This window comes from Mesocricetus auratus, unplaced genomic scaffold (genome assembly GCF_017639785.1).
Source record: "Mesocricetus auratus isolate SY011 unplaced genomic scaffold, BCM_Maur_2.0 Super-Scaffold_100007, whole genome shotgun sequence".
Lineage (NCBI taxonomy): Eukaryota > Metazoa > Chordata > Mammalia > Rodentia > Cricetidae > Mesocricetus > Mesocricetus auratus.
Window position 1 is genome coordinate 42,084,011 of NW_024429191.1, and position 15,632 is coordinate 42,099,642.

The 15,632-nt window shown below is 44.6% G+C and overlaps 1 protein-coding gene across 9 annotated transcripts in view; it reads left to right on the forward strand.

The window, feature by feature from the left end:
• The window catches only part of Cdrt4 (CMT1A duplicated region transcript 4), a 41,395-nt gene extending 25,982 nt beyond the window's left edge, over positions 1 to 15,413 (forward strand). For 4 of the 9 annotated variants that reach the window (XR_005878048.1, XR_005878053.1, XR_005878052.1 and 1 more), the window contains 2 exons: positions 12,928 to 13,146; positions 14,880 to 14,984. Coding sequence is in view for 2 of the 9 variants with exons in the window: in XM_040747999.1 (XP_040603933.1) it covers positions 14,880 to 15,334 (455 nt within the window). In the remaining 7 variants the exon portion in view is untranslated. Of the gene's footprint in view, positions 1 to 1,671; positions 1,741 to 12,927; positions 13,147 to 14,879 lie in introns of those variants that run through there. The other 5 variants (XM_040747999.1, XM_040747998.1, XR_005878054.1 and 2 more) reach the window with 4 other exon arrangements.
• Positions 15,414 to 15,632: the final 219 nt, after the last annotated feature.

The following is a 15,632-nucleotide window of genomic DNA, read 5'->3' on the forward strand; positions in this document are numbered from 1 at the left end:
GGGTCATAAGTGGAAAGCCATTCTTCGATAATAGTAGGGTCACTTCATCCACCTAGTGGAAGGAAGGAAGGCAGAATGGTTGTGAGTACATGGTCAGAAGTTGGTAGGAATTTTAAAGGGAGATGAGAGCATTCTTGGATCTTTCTGGAATTAGAAAAGACAGTAGCTGAGAGTGAGGAGAGAGAAGCAGGTGACAGGAGTTTGAAACCTTTTCTTTGGAAATGAGAAAGTGAAAAGAGTAGTTAAGGGGAGACTCTGGGGTGGCCTAGCAACGGGACATGCTTCTGAGACTAAGTCAGTAAAGGCGTTGGCAGCTAGATAGCCTGAGTGCGAATTCCAATTCCTGTCATTTAGTAGCTGTGTGACCTTGGGCAGGTTACTCCATGAACTCTACAGGCTCTAGTTTCTTTGCCCGTGATGTGGGGATAAAACTGATTTTTGTCAGAATTAATTAGCATAAGATGTTTAGAGTGTGCTTGGCACCCAGGACAGCATAGAAATGTCAGCTGTTCACATTTCATGTGAGACTCCAGCACAGTCAGAGTCATCTTCTGGCAGGTCTAGTGGCTGAGATGGGGGCACTTGAGGAAGGACCAGCTTTTGTTTAACTGGTGCTGGGGCTTTGTCATGAAAATGTGGTAGACAGAGGGGGCAAGATGGTGTATTAGTTCCTTTCTTATCCAGACAAAGGCAACGTGACAAGGATTTGCTTCTGCTCAAAGCCGAAAACCTGAGAAGAGATGCCATCCACTATGGCAGAGAAGGCATAGCTCAGGGGTATAAGACAGCCTGTCACATTGCACTTACAGCCAGCAAACAGAGAGAGATGGTTTCTGCCATCAGCTTGCTTCCTCCTTTTCACTTAGCAGAGGATCCTAGCTCATAGCATGGTGCAAACCATATTCAGAATGGGTTTTTTCCTCCTGAGCTAAACCTTTCTGGAAACACCCTCAGATAGATCCAGAGGTGTGCTTCCGCATGGACTCTAAATCTAATGAGGTTGACAATGAAGAGTAACCCTCACAGGTGGGTTGCCTAGAATAATAATTTGGGAGCTTGGAATTTAAATAGGATACAGCAGAATGTAAGGACGCTATGGAGATGGATAGACAGGTAGGCAGACATTGATCATTGGAGGTGAGTAGTTCCAGGGATGCTGAGGCTAGAAGTTTGCATGGAACTCCGACATGAAGCCCTGCTAATAGTGATAGTGGTGGGCCAGGAACTAATACTGTTATAATGTGACTGAGACTGGGGACCAGGTCTCAGAAGACACCAACACCTGGTGAGGAGAAGGCTTGTGTAGTCTGGTGGCATGACGTTCAGAGGAGGACCAAGGAAAGAGAATGACTTGAGACTCGCAGGAGAATAGATCAAGAACCTGCTCTCAGGCAGAAACTTGTGGACTTGGTTGGCAGCAGGGGTGGGGGACATCTGGGCTTCCTTTCACAGTCTCAGGAGACTGTTATGGGGCTAGGAGATAGGATACATTCTTTGCTTTTTTCCAATAAAACACATCTAGCAGAACTTCTGTAAATTGGTGTGTGTGTGTGTGTGTGTGTGTGTGTGTGTGTGTGGTGGTGATGGTGGTGGTGGTGGTGGTGGTGGTGGTGGTGGTGCTGATGTGTAGTGTCTCCTAATTTCAGCCCCAACCTCAGCCTCACTTTTCCAGATCTTGAATGTAATTTGATCAGGTTATCCCAAGCCCTTTGATCCCTGATGATTACTTACTATCATGTGGTAAGTGCTATATATATTGGGGCCATTTCCCCTGCCTCCAGCGATGGGTATTTAGAGTGTAAAGTATGTGTATACATGTCTTTGTGCACATACATGTACATTTGTATGTAAGTGGGCCCATGTGTATATGTGTTTATGTATACACATGGACACAAGTCTGTACCTATTTGTGCACGTATATATGTTCAAATACATATATCAACTCATATTCAGATGCATGTGTGCACATACATGTATATTGTGTGTGCACAGGGCAGACTTATGGCTGTAGATGGGGATTGTCTTAGTTAAGGATTCTATTGCTGAGCTGAAACACTATGACCAAAAGCAACTTGGGGAGAAAAGGGTTTTTCATCTTGCAGATTGTAGTCCATCATCAAGGGAAGTCAGGTCAGAAACTTGGAGGCAAGACGTGAAGCAGAGGCCATGGAAGAATGCTGCTTATTGGTTTGCTTCCCATGGCTTGCTTTGCTCATCCTGCTTTCTTATACAACCCAGGACCATCTGCTTGGGGTTGGCACTACCCACTGTAGACCGGTCCCTCCCACATAAATCATTAATCAAGAAACCCCACAGGCAAAATTGCCTGTAGGTCAGTCTTCTGAAAGCAGTTTCAACTGAGGTTTCCTCTTCCCAAGTGATTATCTTTGTGTCTAGTTGACTTAAAATTAACCAACATGGAGATACTGTATTGAAGAGTATCTTTAATATTGGGATGCAGTATTGAAGGGTTTTGGTATCCCAGAGCTAGTTGTCTTGCCTTTTATATTTTAGGCAGTACATAAAAATGTTCTTTTCTTTTTTCAGGGGGCGGGTTTGAGACAGGGTTCCTCTGTGTAGCTTTGGGGCCTGCCTTGGAACTAGTTCTTGCAGACCAGGCTGGTCTCGAACTCATAGAGATCTGCCTGCCTCTGCCTCCTAAGTGCCGGAATTAAAGCTGTACACCATCACTGCCCGGCTACATAATGAGCTTTAAATAGGAGAGTGATACAATCAGATCTTGCTCATTTTCTTTCCCTGCTTACAGATCACACCTATTTAGTGCTTGGTACTCAATGAGCCACCAGTATGTATTTGTTGAAGGAATGAATGCATTTATAAAGTTTCTACCTGTAGCTTTCAAATGGAGAATAAACCAGAAAGAGAATAAAGTAGGAAGACATGTTCGGGGAACAGATTCTGAAATTGAGGTGCAGGAGTGAAGGAGGAGTTTAGTCCCTATTTCCACTTGGGTGACCCGGAACAGGCAGGGTAGGCTGCTGTCCAGTGAGTCTGTCTTTACCTTCTCAGCACTGCCTTCATACTCAACTTTTCCCCTCGGGTCCTAGGGATCCAACTCTCCTTGTGCTTGGAAAGCAGTCTTTACCAACCAAGCCTTCTCCCCAATCCAGATGCACTCTTTATTCACTTCTGAGGCCAATATTGATGTTGTCGAACCTAATTTTGTTTGTGTTTACAACTTGAGTTTGGACAGACAGATATATCTGTGATAGCCTTCCTGTAGGAAAGGCATACACCTATCAGAGCATCTGGTGCCCCTTTATTGAAATGTGAGATCTGTCCTCAAAAATTTAAGGGAACACTGTGCTAGCTGTGGGTACAATGCATTAGGTGGATCTCCAGAACTTACTCCCTCACATAGCTGAAGCTCTGCCACCAATGAACCTTCAGAGTGGAATCCTACAGTGTCATTTTGGCACTGGCTTAGTTCACTAACTGTAACTTGAGTGACAATTTCTCAAAGACGCAGAAGCTTCCTTAAGGGCCTCTGTGTGAGATGCATTTGTGTGACAGTGTTGGGCTGTGCTCTGTTACTGTGGGGACATGTGATGCTGGTGGCCTCTTCACTAAACAGCTCAGGCCCGCTGTGGTTTTGGTTTGTTTCCCATGGCTCTTCAGGCTGCGAGGCAGTCACCTGGCATCTGCCAAAGGAGACTTCCGTAGGCTGGGGTGCTTTGCACCTGTTGATTTGGAGATGGCTCCTGGTGGTTTCCACGATGCTTCTGCAGCTTGAGCTCTGTTCTTTCTCATTGGTCCTGTTGCTTTTCTTCCTGTCACATCACGAAGCACCCAGATCTCCTGTTTACCTCGTGAATACCTCCCCTCTGTCTGCAATCTCCTTGTCCACAGTAGACATGGCCACATGAACAGTCTCCTGGGGTGCTTTTGTTTATTTATTTGATTTTGTTTTATTTATTTCTTGGTACCAGGCATTGAATGTAGGTCTCTGTGTATTCTTGGCAGAGTGTATAACCTCCACGAGCTATAACCCCTGAGCTATAATGAAGTTTTTACTTTTTAAATAATTTTTTAAATTTAGAGTCAGTACTTACCTAGTTACTAGACTGGCCTTGAACTTGTAACCCTCCAGCCTTAGCTTCCTGAGCAGCTGAGATTACAGGCCTGAGTCACCAGGTGAACTGATTCTTTCCAGCTCCTTCTTTGAACTTCTGTGACAGGAATAACAACTGGGGGCTTTTGCCATATCGTCCTCCAGTGTGAAGATCTTCCCTGGAGGCTTTGCCTTGCTTCCGTGGTGGTCACAGGATCCATCTTGTCTCCTATTCTTATTCTTATTATGGGCTGTACTGAAATTAGGAGGAGACCTGGAGCTGGTAATTGTGGGTTCTGGAGTCCACCAAGCAGACATCTCACCTGTTTGTTTGTTTGTTTTATTGTTTGTCCATGGATATAAGGAAGGAGGAGGCTGGGAGGAGGACAGAGCTCATCTCACAGTGGAGGGGAAGTGCCTTTGGCGTGTGGCAATCTTTGCTGGGGAGAAACCTTGAACAGGCAGCATTAGCTGTGCTGAGCCTCATAGAATCAGAAAGCTGTTTGGGCTCTGTATTTTAAAAGACGCTGCTCATAGTGGCTAAAACTGGAAACACCTTAAAATCCCCAAACAGAGGCATCATGAATAATGATTCATTCCTTGCATGGATTGTTGAGTAGCCTCTAAAATAATTATGAGGGATCTTTAACACTATGAATAAATGAAAGATAGTGACCGAGACAAAGTGATAGGCTCAAAAGGATACATGTAAGAATGGGTGGAACCAGAATTGCGTTGGGATTTCGAGATTTAAAAAAAATAAATCATCAAAGCTTTATATAGTGTTGCTATATAACGACTATTGTAAGAACACATACAAATGCTTTTGACAAAATATATACTTAAATTTGGGAAACATATGCAAAGAGATACAGCCATCCTCCCCATAGCACATACCTCAAATTCCTTTCCTAAGGGGCAGGAAATTTGTTCTACTTTCTTTTCACAGTTTTCTAGTGGCCATGGTTGCAGGCCACAGATGGAAAACAGTGTGGTACCCTACTACAAGGCAGAGTCTACACATACCTTTGAACCTCATGTACTTCACTCCATCTCCCAATTTGCACAATGCTCAGGTTCCCAATCTGAGCTTGTCTTCCTTGTCAAGTGCTCCACCATCCTTTGGTTTAATTTCCATTCTGTAAATTGTGTTAGGGTGACAGTTATTGCTGGGTATGCATGAAGGGCATTTGTGACAATGTGCAAACTCTTACATTTTTCAGTAGGAAAACTTGGATTGTTGTTCAGTTGTGGGCCATTCACTCCCCGACAATTAGGAATTTGAATCAATCATAATTTGGAGTCACCTGTGACCTGGGAGTTGAGAGCATGCTGTGATACAGTCTTTTATCACATTCTGGCATGAACTGGGACTCATCTGTCAATAACAAAAGAATAATGGAGTCTTAAGGAGTGGGTCATTGCCTTAATTCTTTGCTTCTAGAAGAGTCTCAAGTGTCAGTCAACTCTGTCCAAAGTCTGGGTTCCTGGCCTCCATTCCTAATCTCTGAGCATTTGAGAGGAGGCTGCCTGGCTGCTGATTGAGATCAGCCCTGGGAAATGCTGGCTGTTTCCCCATGGTTCTCTAGGTTCACAATGCCCCATTGTTCCAGTGGGAGCTGGACTTCCTCTCTCTGATTGATTAGTCTTTGTGTGGCCATGCATTTTCACAGCTCCATTGCTCAGGAGCCAGCTGTCAGGCAGTGCAGGGGTCTCTGGGCAAGGATTGCCTAAATCTTTTCATGTTTGGTTTCCTGGGTATGGGTTTTTAGAATTGTTTCTCCATGTCTTTCCCTGTTTGACTAGCTGTTAATGTGCAAGTCCACGCTAAATGTTCATATAAGAAAAGGTAGAAAGGTCCCTTCATGCCTGTTTGGTTTATTCTAGAAATTTATAGTTGGAACTTGATGTATAGATAACACAGCCCACTCGTGTTTTATGCCTAATAGGTCTTCATATTACATCTTTCAAAAGGAAAAGTATGTTAGATGGAGTATTTCTTGAATAAATATAAAATTAATGTTCATGGTTGTTCCTGAGAGCTGTGCAATACTCAGAACTTCTTGTGGTAGGGAATTTGGGGAGTGTTGCTTCAACCTGTTCAGCATAATAATTCCTGTGCAGAGAGCAGACCATTTGGAGACAGCAATGGTCTGTCTATGGGAGGTGTGTGTCGTGAGCAGAGAAGAGAGAAATACCAGGGGTGTTATTAAGACCAAGATCTGGCCATCACCCTCCTTGCCCTTCTGGAGTCTGTAAAATCAGTTTTCCTTCCTGATTCCATTTCACCCTTCCAAGCTGTTCTGTCTTCCTCATAGGACTATGAGGAGTTTGTGCTGTGTCTGCTCAGTATCTGACAGCAGACTGCCTGATGGGTTATGTCTAGACTTATGACAAGGCTTTCTCTGTTTTTCTTTCTGATGACATGGACAGCATATATCAGTCTTGTTTGATGTCTTAGAAGTATGGGAAACCTGCTTTGCAGATCCTGGAAGAGGAAAGGGGCAGACACCAGAGCAAGAAGTGAATGTGTGAATGCACTATGATTCTGGGATGCTGAGTGAATGTAGGACCTACGATGTTCGCTACAGTGTTTGAAGAGCATTGCAGATTCAGGGAAATGAATAAGCACTGTATGTCTGCAGATGCACAGACTGTTTCCATGCTTGGAAACAAAACCCCTGAAGGTTATAGCATTAATCGTTAGAGAACATGTGTACCATATAGCAGTAATAGCCAGAAACATATCTTCCCTCTTACATAGCATGTGAGACACAGAAATGGCAGGCTGGTATTAGAAGATTGGCAGCTCTGCTTGGACTTGCAACGTATCACACCAGATGGAGTAGTGATCCTTGGTTTCCCCCAAAAAGGTCTGTCTCAGAACTTACCACTGTCAAAGTGGCCCATCACTTGCAAGTTGATCCGTGAGAGAGTGCAGTTAAGACTTATTTCTCTTCTTGAGAGTGTGTAGAGGGAGGCGGTGGTGAGGAAGGAAAGGTGGCTACTCACTGTCACACAGGGAGAGGGACAGGCAATGCTCCGCTTTCCTGAAGGACCAACTTGTCCCTTCTCCCCCCTCTTTCTCTATAGTTCTAGGGTTCCTGGTGCATATCTAGTGACTCTCCTGTATGCCCCTCCTCCAGGGCCCATGGGGTTGGTGTGGGGTGTTCAGGAACCAGGGCAGGTAAGAAAGCAGGGAGAGCGGTGATAAGGCAGAAGTTGGTCTGGGTGCACTCAATAGCCCTCCAGGTGTGAAATGCAGGGACTCTGTGAAGACTCTTGTTCTGCATGCACTGCACTATTGATTTCCGCCCTGGTACATGTCAGGGATCAGCTTTCCAAGACACTTCTTTCTGCTCTTAATGGCAGCTTCCTCCTCGGCCAAAAGAAACTGGGAAGTGGCCAGATAGCAGAAAAAGAACCAGGTCAGGGAAGGAAATGGGCAGCCGAGGAAGATAAAATGCAGAAGGCAAAGGAACCTTTGCATCAGGCCTCAGAGAATGCAAGCTTTTGCAAGAAGGACAAGATTCTCAGGGACAGCACTGGGAGAGAGGGTGCAAATGAGCCCAGCAAGATAAGCATGCAGACAGCAGCTGAAAGAGAGATGAGACCCATGAGAGAAACACCAGGCCCTCATGTAGGCTCGCCCTTCTACATCTGGATAGTTTGTGGGTCTCCGAGGAGGATTTCTGAAGGCTATAGTTAGGACAGAGCCAGAGATGCCCCAGCACCTTGACCCTCCTGTGCTCTTACACTGCAGCATTCCCCGAGGCATGCAGTTCCAAAGGCTGGGGAAGGACCTTGCTTACAAATCTGCACGAATGTTTCACCGATTCCCAGTTTCATGAAATTCCCTGCCTAATGAATGAAAGATGGACATATCAAAGATTATTCTGCATGCTCACTCTGCCTCTTGAAAGGTTACAAAACAAGTCAACATATAACAAGCCCCGAGAAATACTGCCGGGAAAGCATTTACTGTGGTATTTAAACAAACTTGGTTGGCAATATGTCTGTAATCTTGTGAAAATAGATCCTCTAAATGGTGAGTCTCCGGCTAAATAACCTATATGGCTGTATGGGTGGCCCTCGTCCTGGACTCCCCCAGGCCCCTTCTTCTTAAACAGTGCCTATTAACATTTTGAGAGATTCTTACATCCTATGGGACCCAATTTAGGCAAGGTCAAGTGGAGCTAGTACCTCACTCATGAGTATGCACTGTCTTACAGCATCAGCAAAAAGCCTGAGTGAAGCTGACTTGTCCCAATGTACTAATCCATTAATCCCGCCTGGAACCACAGAATCCTTTTGTAAGATGGTTTCCTGAGATAAGAGCACAGCTTGTGGCAGACAGAGAGTGAGCTAATCAGTTTTGGAGAATCCCAGCCACACTGCCAGCCCCTCATTTGCAGTGCTATTAAGCCGCTGACTTGCTTCTGCCTTTGATCTAAGTCCACCCACCATTGTCACGTGGTTGTGGCAATGCACCATGGCCCCATTAAATGTCTGAAAGGACACTGAGATACAGCACACAGCCAGTAAACACGGAAAGAAAAGTGGCGATGATGTAGACAACCTTCTGGTCCTGTGTCCTGTCTCTGGGTAGTTAATATCACCTTACAGACCGTCATTGTCTGGGGGGGATAGATTCATAAGCGTCCAGTCAGTCACAAGCTGCACTGCGTGTTGGAATCACCTGGTGTTCACCTCATCACTGTTGCTGTGAGAAAGTACTCTGGTCCAAAGCTAAAGTCTTTATTTGGCTCACATGTCCAGCATGGAGGGAAGAAGGGATCATGGAGTATTTCTGGCTGGCTCATAGGATTGTGTTTAGCTAGTTTTCTTTCCCAGCCCAAGACCACAGTGGGCTGGGCCTCCCACACCAGTTAACAGTTAAAACAACACTCATCCCTATCCTTTCCCCCAGGCCAGTTGGATCTAGGCAATTCCTCAGTTGAGGCTCTCCTCTCAGATGACTCTAGGCTGTATCCAGTTTACAGTTGGAGTTAACTCTTAAAATGTTCTGGTTAACTTGTAATACACAGACACACAGTCATTATTTATGCATAATAATGGGGTTCGGTGGCATATTTCAATACAAGTATTCAATAGTGCACTGATCAAATTCAACCCCCATTTTCCCACCTTCCTCAAGGCCCTTTGTTCTTCTGGGAAGCTTTGATTCCTGCTCTGCCTCTCATTCCAGGTAAATCACGAGGTTTGAGAGTCAGCACCATAGTTTTAAAAATCTGCAGCACTCCCGATGCACAGCAAAATCTGAATTGTGCTGGCTTAGAAGTACTTTACTGACATCTTCTTACGACAGTTAGGTCTCCCTGTGCTGGCTAGTTTTAGGTTAACTTGACACATGCTGGAATCCTTTCTGATGATTCTAGGAGCTCAGTTGAGAAGATGCCTTCACAAGACCCAGCTGTAGGGCATTTTCTTAATTAGTGACTGATGCGAGAGTGCCCAGGCCATTGTGAGTGGTGCCATACCTGGAATGGTGGTCATGGGTTCTATAAGAAAGAAGGCTGAGCAAGCTATGGGGAGAAGTCAGTAAGCAGCACCCCTCCATGGCCTCTGCATCATCTCCTGCCTCCAGGTCTCTGCCCTGTTTGAGTCCCTGTCCTGACTTCCTTTGGTGATGGACAGTGGTGATGTGGAACTGTAAACCAAATAAGCCCTTTCCTCCCTAAGTTGCTTTTTGGTCATGGTGTTTCATCATAGCAATAGAAACCCTAGATAAGACACTCCCTAAGAGAAGCAGGGAAGGAATTCTCTGCTGTCTTCGTTTCGTAAGTAACAGCAGAGGCTCTAACAATTTAAGGAACACAATCCTTGCCACAGTTATGACACATTCCAGGGCAGTGTCACTCCTTTGAGTCCGAACTTAGTATCTCAGACTAGATTTTAAAAATGTGATGAGAAATTGAGTGGGGACTGAGGAGTGCTTGCCTTGGACACCCAGTTGCTTCAACATGGACCTTGGTGTCTGTGGGAGAAACAAGAAAGCGACTTCAGCGTGGTCTGCCACCACTGCCATCAATGCTGTTTCTGTCTGGAGACTGTGGCTTTGCATTTCATTTACAGGAAGACAAAATAGAACCTTTGTGCTGGACTTGAAGGAAATCGTGAAAGGCCACAGTTTGCCTTTAGACTTATGTCAACTATTTATCTCATGTTATTTTCAACAAACAAGTTGAAAATAACATGCATTTTGAGACTATCTCAATCATCCGTTTTTGAGTTTCCATAGTTCCTGTTGCAGCTAAAACCAACCATTTGACGGCGTTACCCACTGGCCACTCTGGGCGGTGCTACAGAAGCCCATCGGGATAGCGTGGGAGGCTCTGGGTTGCACACAACACAGAGGCTCTAGAACAGAGCTAACTAGGAACCGGGTTTCATGGCTGCTTCAGATTTGTTAATCAGAAATTTAGAAACAAGTGAAAGGAATTATTCCCAGTCCCCTAAATATTATCATCTCCAAGTGTGTTTCCACCATTTGGCACCGTGGGGGGGCATAAATTCTAGTAACTTTACAAACATGGGTGGTAAGTTGAGTCCTCTTTCACTGAAGATAGACAGGCAAGAGTCAGTGGCCACTTGGATGCTCTCTGTTTGAGGAAACTTGGAATGGATGACCTTAAAGTTTGAGAACCTGTAGCTGGTCTTAGAAGGAAAACTAAGATGCTTTAGATTTTACTTTAAAATTATCCCAAGTATCTCTTTCTAGGTTAGAGGAAAATTTGAGCATTATTTGTTCTGGAGCTTAAAAAAGCTATATTGATACTGAATTTTAAAATGCCTTCCTGTGGGACATTGCCACTGCAACTCAATGGAGAATCCTATAAGACCTGGTTCTAAAAGGTTTGACAAAAACTGGCTTTTGTCTTCTCTCTGTTTTTTTATCCTTTTTTAATGTGAACAAACCTCCAGGATGCTATCATTCGTAGGTGTTTTAAATAAAATGTTGAAATTTATGAATAATTTACTTTATAAAAAATTAAGAGTTTAAAGTTTCTGTTAATGACATTCAGTTCCCATCATAGTTCCTTGATTGGGAGAACAAAAGGTGTGGAAAGGTGGGCATTTCCTATGTTAGAGGTGGGAGGGCCACATGGGAACAAGTTGACATACCACAGCTCACTTCTGTTGCAGTTGACAGAAATGGCACCAGCTGCTCATGCTGGGGACAGGGTGGTACCCAGCGTGGTCCATGCATCAAGAGCATCACCATCCTTTGGAATTTGTGGAAGCAAATTCACTGAATTGGGGCATCTGGGAGTAAGGCACAGCCACAGGCTCTGCAGGCAATTGAAGGAATTATTAGATTTTGGAAGAACTGACCCTAGGCCAAGAGTTCTCAGGCTGTGGTGCCCAGAAACATCAGCATCTCCTGGGAACTCATTAACAGTCATCTGCAGCATGTTTTTATGGAGCTTTGGCAGGTGATGGCTGAAAGGTTCCATGACCCTTTCAAATACTTAAAGGCCGCAGAGATGGAAAAACTGAGTAGTAAATAATGAATTCTTGGGGTAGAGAAGCAATGGCTCAGCCAATAGAGTGCTAACCATGAGTAATGTGAAGACCTGAATTTGATCTCCAGCATCTACTTGCTTGGAAAACCTCTCCAGGTAGATGGACCTGTGAGGTTGAGAACCAATGATTATGGTGCCCACCAAATCTTCTGTCTTCATGACACACAGAACACTCAGGCTTTCTGATTTCTGCCCCTCCTTGGGTGGGTGTCTCCTGGCAGCTGGCTGACCATCTCTGCCACTTCTGACCCAGCTGCATGCTGGGAAGAACAAGTCAGAGGGTGAGGCACTGCCACACTTGCAGGAACAAGACCTGGACTCTCTAAGGCTGCCCAGTGCTCACACTGTAGAGCCAGGGAATCTGAAAGCAGGACTCCTGAAGAACTGGTCATGGCAACATAAGGAGCAGGAGCGAGGCCACACTAGCAAGCGGTAGGACTCACCCAGCTCTCCCTGAAGGGACAGATCACAAGGACTTAGGATCCTCAGGGTGGCTACTGATCACTTGTCAGGTCAGCTTGAGGAGGCCCTGCCTATCACATTTTCTCAAAGTCATTTGGACATGTGATCGGAAGCTATAACAATGGGAGAAAACTGGGGCAGAAGAATACAGGAGGAGCTGGGGGATGGGCAGAGGGGGGTCTGCTCTTGAGCTGGTAGAAAACAAAACATGTTTGTCATGGCTGTTGCTTGCTCTGCTTTTGCCACAGTCATGCGAATGTCCAACCTGCAAGATCTCTGCACTTGCTTCGAACATACGAGGAAGGGTTGGGAAGGAGAGGACATTCAAGTCTGTACTTGGATCTTCCAAAGGTCTTTATTAGTGAAAGGCAGTGGCCGGTGTGCTCTTCAGGCAGTGGAATACACGACCATGGCAGGGATCAGGAACCCTTTGCGGCACATTCTTTACTGATAGATCTGTTCCCAGACAAACTCCAGCTTCTCAGTGTCCCCAACGCAGCAAGGGAATAGCTGTGTATGGTAGGTCCTGTTCCCCAGGGGATGTATCCCATGACTCCTATGAGTGTCTGAAACAGTCTAAAGTACTACACACTGTATCTACTGTGTTTTCTTCTATGTATGAGTGGCCATGATGAGGCTTATAAATTAGGCTCACTGAAACTAGCAATAATAACTAGTAAAAATAGGAAATTACAATGCTATATTATAAAAATGAATGGATATGTATTCCTGCTGCTTAATATTTTCAGATAACCGGAAATCTTGGAGAGTAACACAAGGACTAGGAATTACTTCTCCTGACTACACCATTTACTATGTTCGTTTATTTGTTGTTTCTGAACTCAGGTTAAAGATGGCAAGATAAATTTGTTTAATTCTTCTGCATCCCAAACACCCACTGAAATGACCTGAAAAACCAGGGAAAGAATGCACCACCAGGGGAGATGGGGCAGAGGCAGATGCAGGAGACGTGTTTGTCATTTCTGGTACACAGAGTGCAGCCAAGATGTGAGAAGGAAGGTCTGCCTTGCACGACTCAGCACCTGCTAAGGAACTAGCAAACGGGTGGGTAGAATTCTCAGCAAAGCACCCAACATGGTCTCAAACATCAGCACTTCAGGGCAGCAGCCACAGGGAGTAATGTGTTGCACTGGAGGTCTGATTTACCATTAGTAAGATGTGCAAACTGAGCAGCCTCAGTGCGGGCCTCTGCTAAATAGGGAGAATGTCTCCACTGTAAGATGCAATAAGGACGAGATACATGCAGTATTCATACAGACACACAGCTGGAAGGTAATAGCTGCCCTTTAATGATTACTGCCTGTCACAGCTGCTAAGCGTTTGGCAGAGTTACTGCTAATCTGCAGGGAAGCCTTTGGGAAGTTCTCATTCTAGTCAGTCAATGCCTCTAATGAGGCAACAGAGTTCAAAAAGGGTGAGTTACTTGTTTAAGGTTCATCCTGTTTCAGGTTGAGTAGGTTAAGGCTCCAAGGTCTAAACCTAATTTGCTGTTGTTTCTGTCCCCCTCTCTTTCTTTCTTTCTTTCTTTCTTTCTTTCTTTCTTTCTTTCTTTCTTCCTTCCTTCCTTCCTTCCTTCCCCCTCCTTCCTTCCTTTCCTTCTTTTTCTATTTTTCTATTCTTCTTCTTCTTCTTCTTCTTCTTCTTCTTCTTCTTCTTCTTCTTCTTCTTCTTCTTCTTCTTCTTCTTCTTCTTCTTCTTCTTCTTCTTCTTCTTCTTCTTCTTCTTCTTCTTCTTCTTCTTCTTCTTCTTCTTCTTCTTCTTCTTCTTCTTCTTCTTCTTCTTCTTCTTCTTCTTCTTCTTCTTGTCCCCCCCCTTTCTCTCTTTGTCTTGTTTTGGCAGTGCCTCATGTAGCTCAGGTTGGCCTCAAAATCCTGATCTTGCCTCCACTACGTTCAGGGGTTATAGGCCTAAGCTGCTGCACTCACCCAGTTAATACTTATCTTTTTAGTAGTGCTGGGTCTCAAACACTGGCCTCATGCACTCGAGGTGAGCAGTCTATCAGCAAACTCTAGTCCTCTAAGCTATATTCTTCCAAGCTGTAACAAATATATCCTTAACGTTATGCATCTCATATTAATGGTACATATCTCAATTAATGGTACATCCAAAACATTGCCTTTTACACAATACAGTGTAATAATCACCCATCCAGCATTGATTGTGTTAGTATTTGGTTTTCTAGAGGTAATTTCAAAGCACAAAGGAGGACTACTTAGGTTTTGTGAAAATACTGCATCTTGTTTTTCCTACTGAAAAAAACTAAAGATAGTCTGTCTATGTAGCTCAGTCTGTCCTCAGATGTGTGATCCACCTGCCTCTGTCTCTTCACTATTGATTTCACAAGTATGTCCAGTACACAGTATTTTTTAATAAGGAGCTTAAACACATATGGAATTTGGTCACTGTGGGAAGCCCTGGGAAGAACCTCTGTGAACACTCAGGGGTCATTATATTACAGTCCTTCCACAGATCTCTAAGCATTTAGTTGAGGACAATAGAATTTAGGGCTTAAACCAACAACTGTATAAAAGCATTTGAAAGCAAGTTTGCTCAATCCAAGTCTTTCTCTTTAGTGTAGTATTCTGCTGTCATTTAATCAATGTAGTCTGTAGAATATCATTCTATTTCTTATCTTTAGATTGGGTTTTACTCCCACTAGATAAGGGGGTGGGCGAGATTTGTGGTCCCACACCCCTGGAGTTCTTTGATGAAATGAATTACTGAGCATGCAAGCGCTCCTAAACCACTGTTTTTGTTTGTTTGTTTGTTTTCCCTAGTGGAACTCACAGAAAACATCGGACTCCCTCCGACACTGCTTGAAAGTCACAATCCTTGGCCAGCCTATGTCACATACATTTCCCCGGAAGTGAGGCGACTCGTTGACAAAACACTCGTCCAAGAGCTGGAGTGCATGCAGGCTGCTGAGGAAAACCACAAGCCAATGAGACTGAGCAAACCTAGTTTCATGCATCTGAAAAGGAAGAAGTCATCCAAGTCCTCAGAACTCTTGCTGAAGGATGCCCTGTCAGAGGCCAGGCTATGCCCATGGGAACCTTGCTCTGCAACAAACATTACTCCAGTAGTCATCCTAGAGCCCACACAATCACAAATGGAAGTCAGGGAGGATCCCACATCAAACTACAACAAGATAATTTTCTCCAGGAGGCCTGCCATGTGGAAGCTCCCCTATGGCTTTCTACAGTCCAACAAGGAGACACATGACAAAGTTTAACAAAGATCCCTGCAGCCACCACCTGAGAATGTACAACAGTTACACACCATTTGCTACAAATTACATCGCGTCCTTGAAACTTGTGCTTGTTCCTGTTTATCCATAGGTTGGCAGACAGAGACTTTATCAGAAAGCGGGCTGTGAGTGGGTGGGTGGATAGACGCTGACTCCAACACTGGAGTTTGTTGAGGTGAGGCAGCTGTAGCTGCTGAAGGCCTGACTGCAGGTGTGTTTGTTCACATTCAGATAGTAGACAGAAACCACAGCAGTGCCTTCCTTTAACCAGGTGACTAAAGAT